At 45.9% G+C, this 19,681-nt stretch overlaps 2 protein-coding genes across 10 annotated transcripts in view; one reads left to right on the forward strand and one right to left on the reverse strand.

The window, feature by feature from the left end:
- The window catches only part of Atg16 (Autophagy-related 16), a 237,960-nt gene that overhangs the window by 12,417 nt on the left and 205,862 nt on the right, over positions 1 to 19,681 (reverse strand). For all 9 annotated transcript variants that reach the window (XM_046618051.2, XM_046618047.2, XM_046618046.2 and 6 more), the window contains one exon: positions 2,019 to 2,139. In XM_046618051.2, the coding sequence (XP_046474007.1) occupies positions 2,019 to 2,139 (121 nt within the window). The remainder of the gene's footprint in view (positions 1 to 2,018; positions 2,140 to 19,681) is intronic.
- neo (neyo) overlaps positions 13,967 to 19,681 on the forward strand; it is a 94,564-nt gene continuing 88,849 nt past the window's right edge. Inside the window, exon 1 of the mRNA XM_046618039.2 lies at positions 13,967 to 14,100. The gene's annotated coding sequence lies outside the window, so the exon portion shown is untranslated. The remainder of the gene's footprint in view (positions 14,101 to 19,681) is intronic.

A 19,681-nucleotide genomic window follows, 5' to 3' on the forward strand; every position in this document is an offset into this window, starting at 1 on the left:
TTTTGATGGAAGTGAAAGAAAAAACTAAATAGAAGAAGAAGTAAACAGTTCAACGATCAAATAAACACAGCTGAAACGGTGAATTGAAAATTTGATAACGTTTCAAATACCCGCACGCAGCATGCATCCGAGAATTTCTTCCAGTTCTTTTATAAGGCATATTAAACGGTGAATTGGAAAAAAAAAAATAAAAAGAGGAGGAAGAATGGTTCTTTATGCCCGTCGACACGGTCCACTTAGGATTTATATAATAGTAAATGTGTATAGAAGAATACAAAATCAAGACAGATAGATGAAAATATATTAAAAAAAAAGCAAATCGAAAACGTGAGACTTAAAGTAAAACTTTTAACGAATAGAGGACGGTAAAGATACACAAACCGAGAAAAAGAGAAAAAGATTCATATGAAAGAAATATCGGTGTATTGCAGACACATTATAGACGCATTAGCTGAATAAAAATAAACTGTTATATCTGCGTTTGAACCAATACTTCTCTATAGTGTGTCAAATTGTAAAAGGATTTCTCGATTCCTTATTGCCCTGGGTACTTTTGCCCGAACAGCTGTAGAGGCAATAATATTGGCAGGTGTCGTGAACAGTTTTTAGATATAGTTCATACAAATCGTAAGCGTTGATTGTTGAAACGTTGAAGAACCGTTTTACCATCGGCTTTTAAATCCACGAATGGGTAATTTCAATTCTAGAGCATGACGGATAGAGAGAAAAGAAGAGAACAATTTTTCTTCCACGCGTCATTTGGGCGAAATTTTCAATTGTCATTTTTTAATTCATTGCGTAATAACTCCCGGTTTTGACTATCCAGTTATACAGTTTTAATTTAATGTACGCTGAAGATAAATTTAGAAGGAACATACGAAGGTAGGTACTAATCTTAACAATTCTGTGAGGTACAGTGCCGTGCGATTATTTGTATTATAACAGCTGGGCATTACTTTAAAGAATTTTATTCATTAGTTACAATAGTTTCGAATCTGTGTAGCCTCAATTTTGTACAAGCAGCGTGTCTATCAACGGAAGATGCGGCGTGAAAAAGCAGATATTATGCAACTCGAGAACGAGATTATGTTCGCGGATTATTACCGACGTTAATTTTGCCGACTCATTCAACTGAATAGTCATTTTAAGCGGGTTGTGCGCTGGAAAATGAAATTAAAGTTGGGTGCACTTCAAGATATCCCACTTGAAGATATACGAGATTCGAAGCAACTTTATACGCGCCAACTACTACTGCCTACCTATATAACCAAACTGACCTCACATGTAACTTTTCACCTTTATAAGTATTTCCCGTAAAACTTGTTCCTGCGACTATCGTCTGACAGAAATGTATATCACAAAGTTTTCGTACGTGTACTACCGCAAAGCGTGAGTCGTACATACACTTTGAATTAGATGGCTGATAAGTTTGAAAGGTGTGCAAAACTCGAAAGCTCACTTTTTATGAATCACACAAAGATATACCCGACCAATTCAATGCGCCGAAAAACTCAGTTTTATTGAGTATTTTCACGTTTCAGAATTTTTCAAAATGCTTATAACCTTCCCCTTCCAAGACAGAGGTATAACTTGAAAAAATAAATCTTAATAACTGAAGCGAAACTCTGTTGACTTGAAAAAGGTATGAGCTACAAACTGCGACAGTATGCAATTTCTATTTTCATTCGTTTCGTTCCAGTTATAAAAAAAAGGATTTCAAAAAGGAGTAGCAATGATATTTTCTTTTTAACGGCGTTACATTTTTATGTCAGAGTTACGTTTCGAACACGAAGAAGCGCTACGTCTTCTTTAAATGGGGAAACACGATGAGTCGGCTTTGTCATCTCTCAGAAATATTCGATACACGAAATTTGCCGTGGTAAGAAGTAACGACGGAGTAGAAAAAAAGAATAAAAGGAACAAAGACCGCAAAATTTTTGTAAATCAAGATAACAAATACGGTTTGCATAAGTTACTAAAAGATATCGATCGTTTGAAGGACTTGATAAAATGCTTACATGCTCTGCTGCGAAGGTCCCAGATTTTGAGAGTCCTGTCATAGCTTCCTGTGACGACTTTGGACGGTTCGCCAAGAAATTTAGCAGCCATAACTTTGTTGCAATGGCCAGTGAGGGTGTGCTGGAACAAAAACCATGTCGTTGCTTATTGGTCAATCTGCAGTGATGAACGAAACCTGGAAGAGTATAACTGAAGTGGTTGGGTAGATGGTGTGTAAAATTGAATAACATAAAGTTTGTTTTTAGGGTTTTTTATCGGAAGCAAGAGAACTCGAGCGACGAGAGAATTTCGCGACTCGGAGGACTTTTATAATGGGTTTGTCCGATCCCAATGTTTTTTTAGGACAAGTGAGCCTTGTGTCAAGCAAGCCGGACCACGCAAAGTCCTGTGAAAAATTGCGAGGATACAGCCAAATATTGCGCACGTCATGTTCCGTGCCAAGTATCTCCGGGCGTTAAGTATACAGTTTGAAAATTTAACACCGGATTCCGGTGCGCGAAAGCTTTCGTCGCGGCTTTATACGCGGCTCGCTTAGGTGCAATACAAAAACAAGTAACGCTGGTAAGTTTCTCACTTCTGTGTGTATACGCACACGAGACACTTATTATATCAACTTAGTACATCACGCACTTTATAACTCCAGCCTGTATGCGATACAATTTGCTATCTTCCCTGGGGGACGAGGCCGCGCGGAGGACAGGAAAAGAGAACCGTAAGAAAGAACGAATGAAGCCGTACTTCGAGCGGTGTATATAATCACGTAATGTTTTGCAATCGTTAAAATATCATTCGCGATCGTGTTGAATTTAAATCCACTTTGGAGCCAATTTACCGTGATCGTAAGAAAAATTAACCATGCATGTGGTGTTACGGGAAATGTCGAATCTACACTTTCTACATGCCAGTGATAACCATTATTGATGGTTAATTGTGCGCGTCTGGCTCCCTCGCCCCGATGATTCCGTCCAAGAATTGCTCGTTTTTATAAATTACAGACATCGAGATTGCAGGAAGTGAGAGAATCATAACTGGTGATATTTAATATCTTATTAAATGAGAGTACCCTTTGCCACGGGTAATAACCTAGACTGGTCTTTTCTCATTCCTTTGAATTCTTCTCGACTTTTATATTCAAATTGATAATATCATCTTGAATGCATCTATAAGACCTGGAGCAGTTTTACCCATTGGAAATGTGGGCGTTGGTAATATTTAACTTGTTGATATAAGCACATGAAGCAACGGAGGCACGATACTATATGCACACACGTGTGATTCGTTGCGTTGTTCAAGGCTATTAAGCGTAAGCGTTGATCAGATCTCAACCCGGAAATACAATGGTTACTTTCGCACACAATGTGAAAGAAATAACGAAAATAAGAAAATCAAATCCCCATCCTTATTACCGATTCGGAAAATGACGAGAGGATCACTCAATACTGTAGTTTGGAGATCATAGGTGGTAGAGGGTCAGGGTAAACAAGTTAGCGGACCCGTTTTGTCAACAGAAAATAACGTCAGAGGCAAAAAGATATCCAATTTGATTTACCGGATCCGCGAATGGTCAGACGATATTTGAAGCATTGGGCATCGCCACAGTAGGGAATCAAGCACCAACCTGATCCTGACAATCTCTCAACGTTGGCGGTAGTTGAAGTAATCTGTTGGCTCACTCGGTTGAGTCAACCCCCCCGCATGCCGTATAGGTACTCAACTCTTGGAGAGAGCGATCCTAAGTAAACAAAAAAGTAGCTCGAACCCCTACCGGAACTATAAATATTGTTCGTCATCGGCGGCAGGACCCGACGTCGCTGTCATGTGCGTGCAGGTTCATCAAGATGTTTATGAGTGCCAGCGAGAGCAATTTGCGCATGATTTGACAGGCACGAGCCCTTTCGGGATACGTTGTGATGGGTGGGATTTAACGAGCACGAAAGAGGGAGAAACGGTTGTCTCACATTTTTACACTCGTCATTCCGATGAAAGAGTTCCGATGGCCTTATGACCGCTAATTGCAGGGAGCGTACCGTCTAGGGTCAGAAAAGCGCAGTCAGCAGGATGTACCATTTGCCGAAAAAGCTTTATGCTCCTTGCAACTGGAGATCTCTCATACCTTCGCGTTCTATCTTGTTCATCTGCAGCTATCGTTAGGAGAACATCACGCTAACATCATAGGTATCGGTTTTCCATTAATAACGTCTGCCGCACTCTTCAACACTCTGTAGCAGAGCGCGTCCTCCAGGCTCCCGGCCATTTGCTGATGAATAGACCAAGATCTACCAACAAGTGGCCGATCGGGACGTTATCAACGTCCTACATCCCTCCGCACCCAGTACATCGCGCGACGTGCATCATGCACATCCGTGGCTCAATTCTAGTTGAATTTTGCAAGCCGAGAACTCGGGTAGGGAATATTCTTCGGGCTTTTCAACTACACCTCAACTAAACGGTGGGTAAAGGTAAACCGGTATTTAGCCTGTCGCAGGGTCTCCGTCGGTGTGGCAGCGACATTGAATGCCGTATTTTCGTTCTTTGAAAACCTTGTCAACACCGTAAAGCCGGCACATTATCTGCGAGGTGACGAAGCTCTGTAAAAAGTTCCCGCCACATTTTGAAAAGAGGTTAATTACATCTCATCCACGCTTTTCCGTTCTCTTTTCTTCCTAATGAGAGCGTTTTAGCGACGGAAATGTATCGTTTTTCTGCACGCATCGGTAGATTTTCTCAAACGCAATCTTCCATGCATCTTACGCGCCACGAAAGCCTCGGCGATAGGGAAACTTAGAGTAGCGCGTGTAAAGTATCAAGTGCATTCATGCTACCGTATTGAACGTTATTGTACCATCCTGAATTATGTGTGGGATATGTATATGGCACCAAAAGCGTCTCTGCCTGGTCGGTAAAGTGCGTTGAAAACGTTATATCTACCTGCGTAATAAACTGGAGATGGTATCAAAAGGTGCTCTCACAACTTGAAAGCAGCACGTATTTTCCAGAAAATGGGTACACAACTTTTCAAAGCCTCGTTGAGCAACACGTATAATAACGCGGGTTTCAAAGCATGTTTCAGATGATCCTGTACAGAGAAATACGGCTTATGATGTCGTGGTGAAAATGACAAGTTGTGAAGCGCTGGACGTGGCAATTCCCGTGTTTATTTAACCTTCGTCTTAAAAATTTTCAGACTACTTGCAAAACGAGCTTTCACTCCTGCAATGATATTCCCTTCCAGCCGCCGCACCACATGTTTCAGCGGAAGGAAAAGTTCGCGCACATTATCAGCGGCGGAAGTTTACCAGAGCACATCATTCACGATTTAGCTGAGCGACACGAGAAAACTTTGATCATCTCGTCGTTGGGTCTGGTTGGAGGAACCGCGTCTTTCGATCGCCGAAAAACTATCCATCCGTGTCATTCCGCCCCCCCTAATGACCTTTACGATATTTTCTCCGTGTTATCAATTATTACCAGCTACACTGTAGGAATTGGGCATTTCCAATTTACGATTAGTCCCCGTCGCGTCGAGGGTGGAGGCCTCGGGTTAGACTGGAAAGTTGGTTTCAAAGCAGGAAAATACGGTCCTCTGGTTCTCTACAAGCGTCGGAAGACTCGAATCGTTTTCTGCTGAACCGTCGATTGTTATTATAGTTCGACAGTCCGTGTACAGGTATACGGGAACAGTAGACAAAATCGAGTTCTAAAATTCAGGTTCTATTCGCGCCGGCACTTTTTCCCCAGCAATTCGCATGCCGTTTGCTTTCTTCGTGACAAATGGGTCAAACGAGTCCAGCGGTGCAGCGCAGTCGGCGCGGCGGGTCGAGAGGGCAAGGTAAATACTTACTACCAGGTTTTGCTTCGGATATACATATTTCCTAGAGAATCATCGCGTCTGGGCTCTGCTCGGCAACTTATGATCCCGAGTATACGAGCGAACTAGTTTGCTGATTCAACAGATACGCGTTACACCAACCACCCTCTTGGAGTCGGTATTATCTGGGATGCCGCAAACTTTACAGTGTGCAACGTGTTCCGACACGCGGAGCGATGCTTTGGCGTTGTAAAACACAACAATCTCGCTGGAAGAGCGGTGTACGTATTGTATTCCGGTAAATATACCCGCTCGATGCACGCAAGTCAGCCTTATACGTACCGTACAAACCGCGTGTATACGTCGGTGAAGAAATCAACGAGCAGCCTGGGATATTCGAGGATAGCGTTGCACATCCATCGAATATTACGCTGTGGTCTTTTCATGACCTTTTACGAATTATCAAACGACCCGAAGAGGATCCCGACTATTTCCGTATGCCTGGTTACTCACTTTCCGCTCGCGGAAGAGGATTCACCTGCTGAATAAGGCGAATCTGCACCGCCGGCACATCCTCATATACCTACCGTAACAACGCCGGGGGAATCGTATAAGAAGTGCACCAGAAGATTTGCATTTTCCGCGCCATTGGATAGAAGAACGGGGGGACTGTAATTTGGCGGCGTACGCGGATTACATCCTAGCGGGTAATCAGACACCCCGGCAACCTGCAACCTTACATACAGTACCTGGTACACCAGATAACCGCCGACGACGCGTCGTCGACTTTGCACCCGCCTGCGCTGGCTGAATCAGCGACCCTCCGCGACTATTCGGCTTCGTACCTGCACGGTGCGGCATGTAGCACTGGATGAATCGGACAGAGAGTCAGCCACTGCCGAGACGTTGCCAGTAGCACTTACCTTTTAGACCGTATACCCACGCTTCACAGCTTGATATTTTTCCTAATTATTAAGATCCCTGCACACCTAGCTACCAGCGGCACTTCCTCCCGGTGCTTCTGCAGGTATGCCGAGCCGAGGAGGGTGGCGGTTCCACCGAGCCGGGTGAACCGAGGCAGCAGCGGTTATTTAGTAGGAGATGTGGGAGCTTACTACTGCAACAGTTGGGGAGGGAGGAAGAGAACTCGGTGCATCTTTTCCACCGCGGACTGCATAGAGAGAGGCCCGCGGGACGGTGAGGTAGGCCGTCGGAGGAGAACTGCGAGAGAGAGAGAGAGAGAGAGAGAGAGAGAGAGAGAGAGAGAGAGAGAGAGAGAGAGAGAGAGAGAGAGAGAGAGAGAGAGAGAGAGAGAGAGAGAGAGGGAGGAGGGAGACACGGAGGCAGGCAGGAGTAGTCGCTGTGCACGGTGGAATGAGGGTCGATGACCGCGGTGCGACTCCTCTGCCGACGCTCTTCCACGGCCTTGGCGATTCAATGCCCGCACCAGATAACTCCCCTTCTAGATAATAGATTATTTCATACGTGTAACTAGTTGCCGTGGTGGCAGACGATGCGCAACGGAGCCCTCTACGCAACATTACCTATACTGGTTGTACAACGCTGACTAGAATAATATTTTGTCGTCCCATCTTCAGAAAGCGGGAAATGAATTTTTCTTCACCTCTTTAACGCGTCGTTCGAAACGAACGGGGAAATTTCCGCATGCGAGATTTTACGCGTGTCGCACGTTCGCAACCGCGAGTCACCGTCCGTGCAGCCTCTCCGCGCGGCGATATGAATGAGCCGGGAGTATCTTCAATTTCATCCGATTGTCCGTGCAGTGGGGTGATTATCGTTTGCCACGAGAAAGTCGCGAGGCCAACGGCGGGAGGGGGAGATGATACTTGAGGTTGCATAGCCGAGTGCTGTCGAGCCGACTTAACGACACATCGAAGCATATGCTTTGCTTTGCTTTATTATCACTCCCTCGTAAGTCGCGCCATCAAAGGTTGTGATTTTGCGAGAGCGATCCTCTCCTCTCCATATTTATTTACCCGCAACGCATCCCGCGGGCCGACGCAGCGTGCGTTCGCGTAACTTTCTGCTGTAACACACTTATTCAACGGATGAAATTGTTTCATAGTCGAGCTGCGTAAGAAGCCCGTATTACGTACATGCGTGGAAAATAATATCGACGCATCGGTGAACCAGGAAGCGTTCACGTACCTACGTAATACCTTTGCGGCAGCACTTGCGCGTACATATACAGACAATTTTCAGACGTTAGGCGAAACCAATTATACACTTTTCACCGCAGACTCCGGACTCTCCGTTACCGTAAATCGTTATCCTCAAGTATCTCGCTTCGCGGCCGAAGGTCGTTCTCCAAGTTTAGACCCGCTACGGCTTCACTGACCTGTGCGGTTTGGCCCACTGCCCGTTTTATTCGTACCTAACTATACGCGCGTATACATGCAATCCGATTTTAGCGGGGGTGAAATTTATATTTTTCTGTCATTCTGACTCTTTCTGTTTAATTTCTTGCGCAACGACGTCTCGGAAGATTCGTTTCGTGGATTAGGAAAGGTCGAACGGACGACGACGAGATGACCACGCGACCATATTCGTCCGCCGAACACGAGAACAGACGCGTCTTGGGTTCAGGTACAAGAAATAACATGATTGCAATTACACTTTCATCTCGGAGGTGAGATGCGGTTAATTTTTTACCCGTTACGTAAGACGACGCGGTATCGTTGCACCTGCAGCTCGCTGGCGGAAAGAGAATCCTTGCTCCATTGCTCCAGGCCAACACGCTGGACCTCTGGTTATAAATACTTACAAAGCTGGCTTGTTTTCTGACTAATATTAAATGCAGCATAACTGCTATAACCGCTTTACAAGATAATGGCCCGTAACCTTATAACATTGTTAAGTAAACGAGGATGTAACTAAGTCACGTATAACTTCGCATCTGCATGCAGGTGAATATATACATAGCTGAGTGGATTTATCAGGTATATCAGGAACACCGTACATAGTACAAAAACCCGTCCGCGTCATCTCCATAAAGTGCTAATTTCTTAACGTCTACCTATGTGTCAGTTTCTTGTTTCCCGCAACGGTCACGCCACTTTGCCGAAATCATCAATGCCGTTCCCGTGCAACGGCCGTAGCGATTCACCGCGTTCAAGTCTCCTTGTATCGATAAATTCCCGGATCGGGCGAGGATGGAGTAGGGAAATTCCCGATATTAAGAGAGTGTAAGCAATTTGCGGAGGAAGCGGGCGCGTGGAGTCCTGTGAAAAAGCTGCAGTCCGACTACTACCGAACGGGCTTACGGCAGCGAGAGACTACATTACTCGAATGTACCGTACCCTGCCCAAATACAATCTTTGGAGAAGAAACGGGAGGCGACTCGAGCGGTGCCGGTGATGCATATGCATGTGGGTTACGCGCGTAGGTAGACCACATCGATCAATTCCGGAGCGCACGTTATCACGTTGTCAATGTCTGCACGGCGGTAGGTGCCCGTTACACTAGATGTAATTTGTCCTTCCAAACAACCTGTGAAGGATCGTTATGGCAAGGGAGACGTCACACCGAAACGAACGACTCTAGCCGGGGTAAACCGCCAGTGTCTGCTCGACCACACGTGGTTGGGTACGTGTGGGTTGTATCCGTGTATGGTTAGGGCGATGGGAGCCGAGGGAGTCAGTCGCACGTAGGTCCCCACCGTCGAGAGCTCATATAGGCACGGACGTCGCGACGTCGCGTCGCCGCGTTAATCTAATTAGAATATCGCATTCAAGTCTTGTTGCCTGAGCTAACTGCGAGAAACTCGATTAGTGAAAAAGCAGTGTGTGAATTCTCTGATAACGGGTTTCATGCCCAGCAGGAACCGGTTGATCTTATCAGGAGATTTGAATCAATGTGGAACGCATAATTTGCCATATGATACTCGCAAGTTCCAGAGGGCGCATCCCTCTCACGGTGCTTTTTCTTCCCTTTGTCCATCTCTCTACATCTTCTTCGTTCCTTTTCTCTCGATTGCTTCAACGCGAATAACCGCGCGGATGATCGATGAGAAAACTCGCGGCACACACGTAGGTGGTATACGTGTATTCGCGAGGAGCCGGGACCACCACCGGATGGATGTGCGCCGCCGTTTCCACCGGGTATCACGATATCCTCGTGTCACCGGGTATGTAATTCTGGATGCAGGAACGTGGAATGGGTAATTGTATGTGCAGAAGAAACCGGAGGGGCGCGTTGATTCTCACTATTCGGAATTAAGGTTAACGGTCGATCGGCGTGTCCTACACAGGCTTGGAGGAGGACGTGCGCCTTCACAAAGGAAGGTTTCCGGGATGATGACGATAATACCCGGTGTACCTACCTCGAGGAGAGACTTGGCTATTTTCAACCGGGAGAAACGTTTCGTATTCGTTAAATACCACGTTTGGCTTAATATACGGCCGTACATGAGTACGGCCGAGGATTTTGTAACCGTTCTCACGTGTTGGTTTAACCGGTGTGTGCGGGCCAGACTTGGTTTGGCAATGTGTGATGCGTATATACTAATTATACCGCTTAATAACGTATGGCTGGATTCTCTTTTCGTTACGCAGGAAGTTTCTAATTAAACGGCTAGAATGTAGCACAGTTAAGTCAAGATCTGCGCGGTTACCAGATTTTTATTTATATACCGGTTGGACTTGCGTATACGGCGCGGCGTTTCATGCCTTGCGCTACGCGACGCGAATAAGTAAATTTCAAGTAAGTTTTTTCTCACCTTTTCAACGTTATACTCTTTTATTCCGTCAACTAACCTATTCCAGCCACGGCTGGTATTACGCGTTTCTCGGAAGACGTAATCGACTCAAGCGTTACACGTATAAGTATCAAAAATTGTGGGCGTAGAAGTTCAAGTTTAAGAAACTGCTACGCTGGTGTAGCTTGGCTACCGCCGCTGAAACGGTAGACACTCAACAGACCGGGCAGCGGATAATTGAATTTCAATTATATACGTGTCTCGTTATCTTAATAAGTACGTATTATGTGAACGTGTGACTTATGGGGGACAACCGAACAACTTAATGAATGGCTTCGCGGCGTCGGACGGTTCACTTACCATTTATTAGCGATAGATGCCTTTCGACGCATCGTGACAAAAACCAGATATCGCCCTAGTCTCAGCTTATTCTTTTCCCATCTCAATTTCTACAGAGCAAGCCGACTGTTTCACCATAAAAAAGCGGTCCAATTAATGTTTAATTGTTCTCCTTTTTCTACACTTCGAAAATAAACTTGCTGCTGCGGGTGATAAACCGTTTCTTCCTTTGACAATATCCAATAGAAAATCTATTTATTCTCCTTTCGATCACCGCTTGTGAGAAAAAATGATTCAAAATCTTTACGATCAACATCTACACGTGACAAACAAACAAATATTAAAGCACGCAGCATCATTACAATAAATTTCTATTATCAGTTGATTGAAATCTAGGCATTATCAACTGGGAGTCGGAATATACGAGTAATCAATATTACATGTACGCAAATTGTGGTCGTTGACATTTAGATTACAATCAGTACTAAAAATATCGCTAGTCCGACACATTGCGTACGCATAATGCACGTACACATGGTGCAGAATTATAGTATAAATGGTAGTTGTTGAAATGGATTTCTCTCGATTTGACGAGCACCGAGTACTCTTTATATCTCACAAATAACTACATGTTTCTCTTTTAATGATTTAGTAAGTATGTATTAAATTGTATATTTTCCCGACTGCACTGCAGTTCGAAAACATATTTGGCACGTAACTAACATCGGAAATGGTATAGCGATGCTGCCGTTCGATATACAGTTGAACGAGCTCGTTACGCGACAAGAACACTAAAGGGTGATAACAAAAATTTTCAATCTACAACGATCTCATATTTCATCTGTAAAAATCAACGGTATTCATACGGCATAACCTTGTTGCGAAAAACTATTCATCGTTTCAACTTATCTATAAAACAGTAGTTAAATAATACGTAAAGTTGAAGTCGGTGCAGACCGGATTTACTTTGAATTGTAAATTTAGCAGAGGAAATCTTTCCGGGCGAGGTAGGAAATATTTTTATAATGAAAGTAGTATTGAAAATGAAAGTAATATTGGATTTGAATTTAAGGTACTTGCAGGTACTATTCTCGACGGGTTTCGAGCAATAGAGCAGCTTATACTAACTGGCAACCAGTTGTTTCTTCGGCAAACATTCAACGTATAATAAGGGGTTAAAAATTTTTAATTCCAACCCTGTAGGATAATAGGACTCGCTGCAGTCCGCGAACAAAAACTTACAAATTCCTTACATGTCTGCCCCGAAGCTTTACACCACGTATGTATATTCAGTTTTTTAATTTATATGCATGAATTTCCCTCCCTCGGCAAGTAGTGCCGGGTATCGCAACACCTGTTTACTGCAGTAAAAAAAATCCAGGACATCGAGGCAAAAAGGCTGCAAGGTAAAAGCTCGGTTACCGCAGTATGAAAAATCCCGCGTAAACACAAGGTAGCAGTAGGTGCACGTTTACAGATTGCACGGTGAGGTCGGTTTATGCCTGGGTTTTTCATTATTAAGATTCAAAAAGTGGGTAATCGCAGGATTAAATTTTTCACGCTTCGCGGTACGAAGAGCCTCGAAACTTGAAAGCGAGATTGGGTGGAAAATGCGTGCGAGGGATGCGTATAGGCGATATCGGTTGCAGGAGACGGCGTCGCGGAGAGGTCCTGGAGGTGTCAGGTTACCATACGTAGACAATATACACAACATTGTGTGTTCGATCCGCGTTCCTGCATGTTCGCGATTCGAGTTGGCCGAGCGCGCGGCATCGCCTCGTCCGTGACCGATTGTTCCCGCGAAAAACGACGGGCTGTGAGACGAAGACGTGATGAATAGCTTTTTGGAATCAATCTGTGTAAGAAGTAACGGGTACGGCGGTTCCAAGGCATGCCTGTAATTATTTCCACCAGAATTCACGATTGGGTGAAAAAAAATGCATCCACCACGTGTCACGTAGTCTGCTTGTCCGACGACGGGAATTGCTGGATGATAAAAGATGGATGAATAAAATAAGAAAGGCCCCATACCATAAGTCGTGACATTTCGGCAGGGGCCGATAATCAAGTTTTTTGTTATATGGAGTACCTGATACATTCTTTACGGCGCGATTCTCACTGAAATAATAAGAAGATAAACGAACGAGACGCGCGGGACCCCGACGTGTGAGTCTCGCAAGCGGCACGCACGTGCACGTGAGGAATAGACCATACGTTGCGTAAGGATCTATTGACGATAGAGCTGAGGAAATGGAGAAGAAAAAGAGGAGAAACTATCATCGGATCTTTTGATGCGCTCGTGTATAACCGGCATGGGTATATATATATATGTACACATGTACATTGTACAGGTATATTGTTCCGTGAAAGATGCGATTGATGTTATGCCATAACGATTCGATTAACGAGATTTCGGCGCCTGTCTTCTCGCACAAAAAGGAAATTAACCGTCCCGGCGTACGTCCAATTTTTTCAGCAGTCGCAACACAACGGCGCTTAATTTCAATTTCAAATCATGTACGCGTGCCGATTTCGATATTCTTTGTACTCGCAGACCTAGTTCGTTTTTATTTTTATTCGCAACACACATACCTTTCATTTGTTACCTACTTTGACACGGGTCGCCGCAACTTTTCGGAACTCGTATCATATACATACCTACCCTGTACCGGTATCAATTTATGCCAACGTTCAGGTACGTATGACTGCGATTTACGCGAAGTAAGAAAAAGAAATTCACTCTGTTTCGAAGTCGTCGCGGCTGCTCGGATTTCTCAAAAGCCTTTCGCTGCGTTGAACCGGTTGCAGGATTCCGGTAAACGTTCTGGGATAGAGAAGAAATGAACAGTAGTGAGAAGAAGTGAAAAATTTGAAAAAAATAGAAGACCGTTTGATTTAATTTCGAAATATTAAATCGGGAGGAAGAATTTACTCACGAGGAGCAATTAGGTTCACACATACGTACACACGTGCGTCCATCCAGAGCGTTTTAACGTTTGAGCAATTGGACATTCCACCTGCCAGCGGCAGCCAGGCAGATCCCCCCACCTGGTGCAGAGGCAGGAAAAGTGGACGCACGCCTTGGGATCGTCGCATTTCTGTGTTGGTTGTGGCCGTGAACGGCACCTCAAGTCCAAGGGCAAGGCGAGCTCCTCCAGTGAGACATTTCTCGGCCCGATTGATAGCGATTCCGAAGGAAGTTCAAGTCATCTTTCAGGTAGGTGAAGCAAACTGGCCACTAATTTCTGCGTACCTACGTCAACTTGCATCCGTCGAAAGGCGAAATTTCAAACGATTCGTTGATACGGAGTTATCACCGGTCTCTAAGTTTGCGATGCGATGTTTTCGGATTACCTTTGATAATTGAAACGATATCGGGAGGAAGGGACTCACCCTCAAGTATAAGACTCGGCGTGTGATCTTCGCGCTTCGAAATCCTAATGGATTTAAAGTTTGCTTTAATTTTTGTACCACTCGAGGAAAATTAGAGAAGGAAAGAAAAAACCCCCGCGGGTTGGATTGAATTTTCATTCTGCACCGCGAAGCGAACTTTCAACGTTGTTGATCTAACGAACTATCGGCGAAGATCTCGGTTCGGAAATTGTTACCTACACGTATCCAGGAATGGTAACGGTGCCAGGTCGTCGACTTTTAATCGAACGTCGTCACTCTTCGTTCGCGGCATTGCGGCGTACGGTTATATAATTTTCTAACTTACGGGAATATCAAACCGGGCCACCCTGGAGCGAGGCGAAATGTGTTTCGCGAGAGAGTTCGTTGCCTGCAGAAACGTCGCGTTACCGCGACAACGACGGTACAACGAGTGTAGGAAAATTGACTAAGCGGCGAGAAATGAAAGAAACAACCCGCGCACCTAAATCCTTTCAAAACCCGGGGACGAAAGCCTGAGCCGTATTCCCGGGGCGCGTTGTCTTTTAATCTACCTTTTTAACGTCACGTAACTGGAATTAGCATAAATTCACAGTGCGGAACTTCGGGCTACGACCCCGAGGCGCAATGCGCTCGTTTTCCTGTCCGCGAAAGAAAGAGAGCGAGCTAAATCCTCGCCTAGAGTGCAGCCTCGAGAGGGTTATTACGCCTATCTAAAGGCTCGTTATGGCGGGTGTCGGTTTGGGTTTCCCATAGTGCGAGCGGCGTGTATCGCGCAGCTGCCTTTGATACCGCGTAGGAATTTAGCTAGGGTAACCAAAGGTAACGCTGATAAGAACCAGCGTCGAGTGGGTATACAGAGCGTTGTTTCCGCTCTTGAATCATTGTTTGCAAAAGGTTAACAGAACGCCCCGCGTGTATACGTGCGGCGGTACCCAAGTCGCGATCGTCGAGCCGCCAAACATCTCGAGAGCCCTGAAAATCTTCCGAGTTATTTGTACGCGCGGAGAATCATAGGAGAGCTTTTGTGCTCGCTGGTGCTTCACGGTATGCTTTTCGTGGCGTTATACCGACATATTGTAAGTAACAGCGTTTACTTATTACTCGTTAATTACGACGAGTCCTCAGAGGTTGGAAAAATTAAATGAAATCCGCGCCGCGAGGCGGAATACGGCTCGAAACGCGTACCCGTGCCAAATTATAGCTGCGGCAATTTTGACAAGTGGTTTTACTTTAATTTGTGAAATTTCCGCAACACTGCTGAGAAACCGTCCGCCTCATCGCCTGTCAACTTCAGCGAGCTTACGCGTACCTACAGCGCGTTGAAGACTGGTGTTTGACGAGAAAAAAAGCACGGGGAAAAAAAATAAAATCAAAGAACCCCTCCGACAGAATTAGAAAGCTCGACGAGATTTCGGGCTAATTTATACGGGCAAAACGAAACGAAGATCCGCCCAAAAGCAATCAAATTCCGCAGCCGTTTCGTTGGTTGTTTATTTGCAAATGAGAGTAATATCCGAGGAGATATTCCGACAACCGTTTCAACCAATTAGGGACCACCCTCGGGGAAAGAGTGCCGCCACCACAAACCACATGTCTCAGCTCTTGATTTGAATTACAGTCCCTGGAGAGAGAGATTCGAATCACCTCGCCTGGGATTACGAGGCGATCAGAGATTATACGCTCTCAATCTAGTAATCCAGTAATCCAGTGCACATCGCGAACGCCGATTACGTGTGTATGTCTATGCGCGTGCATGCCTAGCTTCGACTTCGTGCAGCGTGCGTTGAGAATTTGAGATTATCATTCGGAGGAGAGCTACGATCGAGAAATTGCTATCCCCTAACCGAAATATAGTTATTATCATATTCGCTACTCGAACGCGAGCCGTGCGCATTCAAATTCGAAGGAACGGTGAACAACGAGTTTGGCTTACCGAACCCGGAGTCCAAGGTTCTGCGGCAGCGCGTTCGCCCGATAGAAGGATTTCGTGATAATGAACAACCCGCTGATCGTAGGGCCTATCGTAATTATTTTATATTGGCAACGGATTCACGGTCCGTAGGTATTATATCTATATTGCTCGCAGCCTGCTAGAGAATTCTAATTATTCGGTTGGTCTCGGTGCACACCCATTGTTGCTTCGATTACGCTCCGGCTATGATTATAATTCAATCGTCTCAATCTCGGCAGGCTCGACCGCTAATTAGCGAGTTGTTGCAACTATAATATACTGTAGAAGACGCAGGGCGAGCTGGACACATCCGGAGATGGTCAATTTTCTAAGCACGCGCTCCTTAAATTTCTGCAGTAAATAAAAATAACCGCGTAATTACCAAACGGTTATACGTATACGTGTACTTGTTTTATTCTATCCTCTAATCGGAAATAAATTAAATTTTTTATTATTCCTGTAGTAAGCCGGAATTTTAAGACTGGGTAGTTAATAACGTGTCTTTTGAATAAATATTTATACGGCATTTCGACTGTCTCGCGGTGAGCCGTCTCTTCATATTCGAAGTCGGAATAATCATTGCCTGTACAATTAAGTATTATCCACTTCTTTTCCACTTCTGCTACGAACAAAAGTCATTCAGATTCAAATTTCGGAATGTCTCACTGTGATAATTCGAGCCTAATGAGCATAAAAAATTCAGTTAAAAGATATCCTGTTGTATTAAGACATTATGCCAATGCTTGCAGAGACGCAAAACCGATTCCGTACACAAACTGCTTTTACTTTTGCCAGTTATGAGACACTGAGCAAATACTGCCGCGACGTGTCAAGTCGCGAGTGAAATGCCATCGCGAAATACCCTCGAGACGTTCTCGTAGATAATTGGAAAGAAAAAAAGATACATGCATAAACAAACGGCGTGAACGTGATCGTAAAAAATCGAGTCGACTCGCGACGCGATCGTGATTTATGAGAATTTTATCGCCACGTGGCCAGAAGCAAGGTTGGTTCATTCGACCCAACTTCCGGCTGCATTCGGCTACGTCGTCGATGTCAACCAGCTGCACCAAGGGGATAAAAACTCAAGGATAACGACACCCACACTCGTCTCGAGGCGAGCGAGTCCTCGTCTATCACCGTGGCTGCAGCAATTCCGCAGAAACGTATACATATAAGGTACAATAACCGCAGCCTTATCCGTGAAAAGCGTGCCCACAACGTCGGAACGGACAGACGTTGCTGGTATGTAGAAGAGAGACTGACGGACGTGACGTCGTGGTGTAGATGTATACCTCGGGAGTATATAAAAATATTCGTTCGCCTTGGGAGGAAAATTGCGCTGCTCGAAAGGCACGGGATAAAGTTTTAAGTGGCGCTTGCCTTCCTCTGGTGGGGTACCGTTACTCCGATCCCGCGGCGGGGCCCCGTCGTGACGTTTCCCATCTCCGTTTCTCCGCCATTTCTCTCTCTCTCTCTCTCTCTCTTATTATCTTCGTTGCGCGGGGGACACAATTGCTAACCGGCTCATCATACCGCTTTGGGCAAAGTGTGACGTGGTCTAAAGAGCGTCGGCACTGTTCGAACTCTTGGAGTCTGGTCTTTGGTGTTGAGAGGGACCGCGGTTGCGCCTTGTCCGGTAATTTCGGACGCGCTAATGCGTGGATAACAAGCCAACAATGACCCGACCCCGGCTTGCACAATCTCGTTACGTCGTCCGTGTACCTTGTATTCCGAATGATTTGCTTTATTTCTCGGGGGCACGCGAGCAGCGAGAACCGCGTCATACGGATGAGAGTCCGAGTCTGCGCCGCGTGGGTGCGCCTATTAAACATTCGCCCATTAAGCTCATACCTAACCGACGCGACGCTCGGCTATCCCGGTGACGTTTAAACGGATGTAGCGGCAATTACGTTACAGTCAGCTCACGTCGACTTCGGCCGACACCGACACTCGGCCGCGGGCTGAAAGGTTATCCAGAAAAATTGGATATATTTCATCGGCGATCAATTGAGCCGTTGGAGGGGAACGAGAGAGCGAGAGAGAAGTAGAGGGATCGTGAAAAACGGGACGCGGGATCGAATCGGGGGGGGGGGGGGGGAGAATAATCCGATCGGTTGTGCGTGACCGCGTGCGGCATTAAACGCGCCGAGTGGAGGAAGAAAAACGATGGAAAATAAAAAATAAAAATACAAAAAAAAAATAGGTAAAAATTTTCAAACTAAAAACTGCGCGAGCCGTAGAACTATATATAATATATATGTCGTACAGTTCTTTCTCGAGAACCGTTTGACTCGACCGCAGACTATCAACGGGCGCGTTATAATCAATGAAATGTTGCCAATGCCGGCGTCAGAGCCCTGCACAGAAAGAGACACACACACACACACACGCATTATAATAACACGCGACGTCCGCGTCGCAAATATCCTGCGGCCTTTCGCGCGAACGAGCAGTTATGTCTAGTAGGTAGTTCACACGTTTCCTTCGCAACGAAATCCCCCGGCGTGTTATACATACACACACACATTATACACACATTCGCAACCGCGATGAAACAACAGGGACAGCCGTGTATTCTGGGGCGATGGGAATTCCTTCGCATAACGAAAAAGAAGGCGTTCTTCCCGATGCATCCGATGACGATAGCTTATCCGACAATGCACGTGCGCTATCTTTCTCTCTTTCCGGGTTTGGAAATATCGGAGCATTGGATGAGGGGAATCGCTCACACTAATCGCCAGTTTACCTGCGCGGTTCGCACATCGACACTGACGCGCGTTCATATGCCTACACGCGGTGCATCGGGAAGCGCGACTCTCGTTAAAGGGAGGTAAAACGGGACCGCCCACAGAAACGCGGTCAGGCCCAAAGGGGGGGCCCCGCGACCCAGATGATGCGTGCCGAGGGGCCCGCCGGTGGGAATAAAGCGATCGGCGGGTCGGTCGGTCAGCCGAACAAGAATGAGCGAAGATCGGGGCGCAATTACGTGCCGCATGACCATCTTCGTGGCGATTCCTCTGCAGTCGGTGGAGGCATGAGGCTCGACGTGCGCTGCGTTGCGTCGCGTTGCGGAGCGTTATACCGTTAGTAAGACGTCGTTGCATACACACACGCGCAAACACAGCTCGGATCTTTGGTTGCATACCGAAAGTGGCGGTGCTTCGGTTGCCACTAAAATCATGGGGATTTTACACTGCCCGTATATACCTACACACACACACCCACACACACATATTTATGTATATTGTATGCACATAGTGTATCATGTGTAACGCGGCGGGTTCGCGTTCCGTCAGCACCGCGTTACGCTTGCAATTTTAACTCTTCTCGGCCTCGGCAGTAAACGACAGCCTGTCCTCCCCTCTCCCCCCGCCCTTGTACGACGTCCACTCAACGTCCATATGCACTCTTCCGCGTATACTTATTACCTTTTCTCGCGTGCGTCCGTCCT

Source organism: Neodiprion pinetum, chromosome 3 (assembly GCF_021155775.2).
Source record: "Neodiprion pinetum isolate iyNeoPine1 chromosome 3, iyNeoPine1.2, whole genome shotgun sequence".
NCBI lineage: Eukaryota > Metazoa > Arthropoda > Insecta > Hymenoptera > Diprionidae > Neodiprion > Neodiprion pinetum.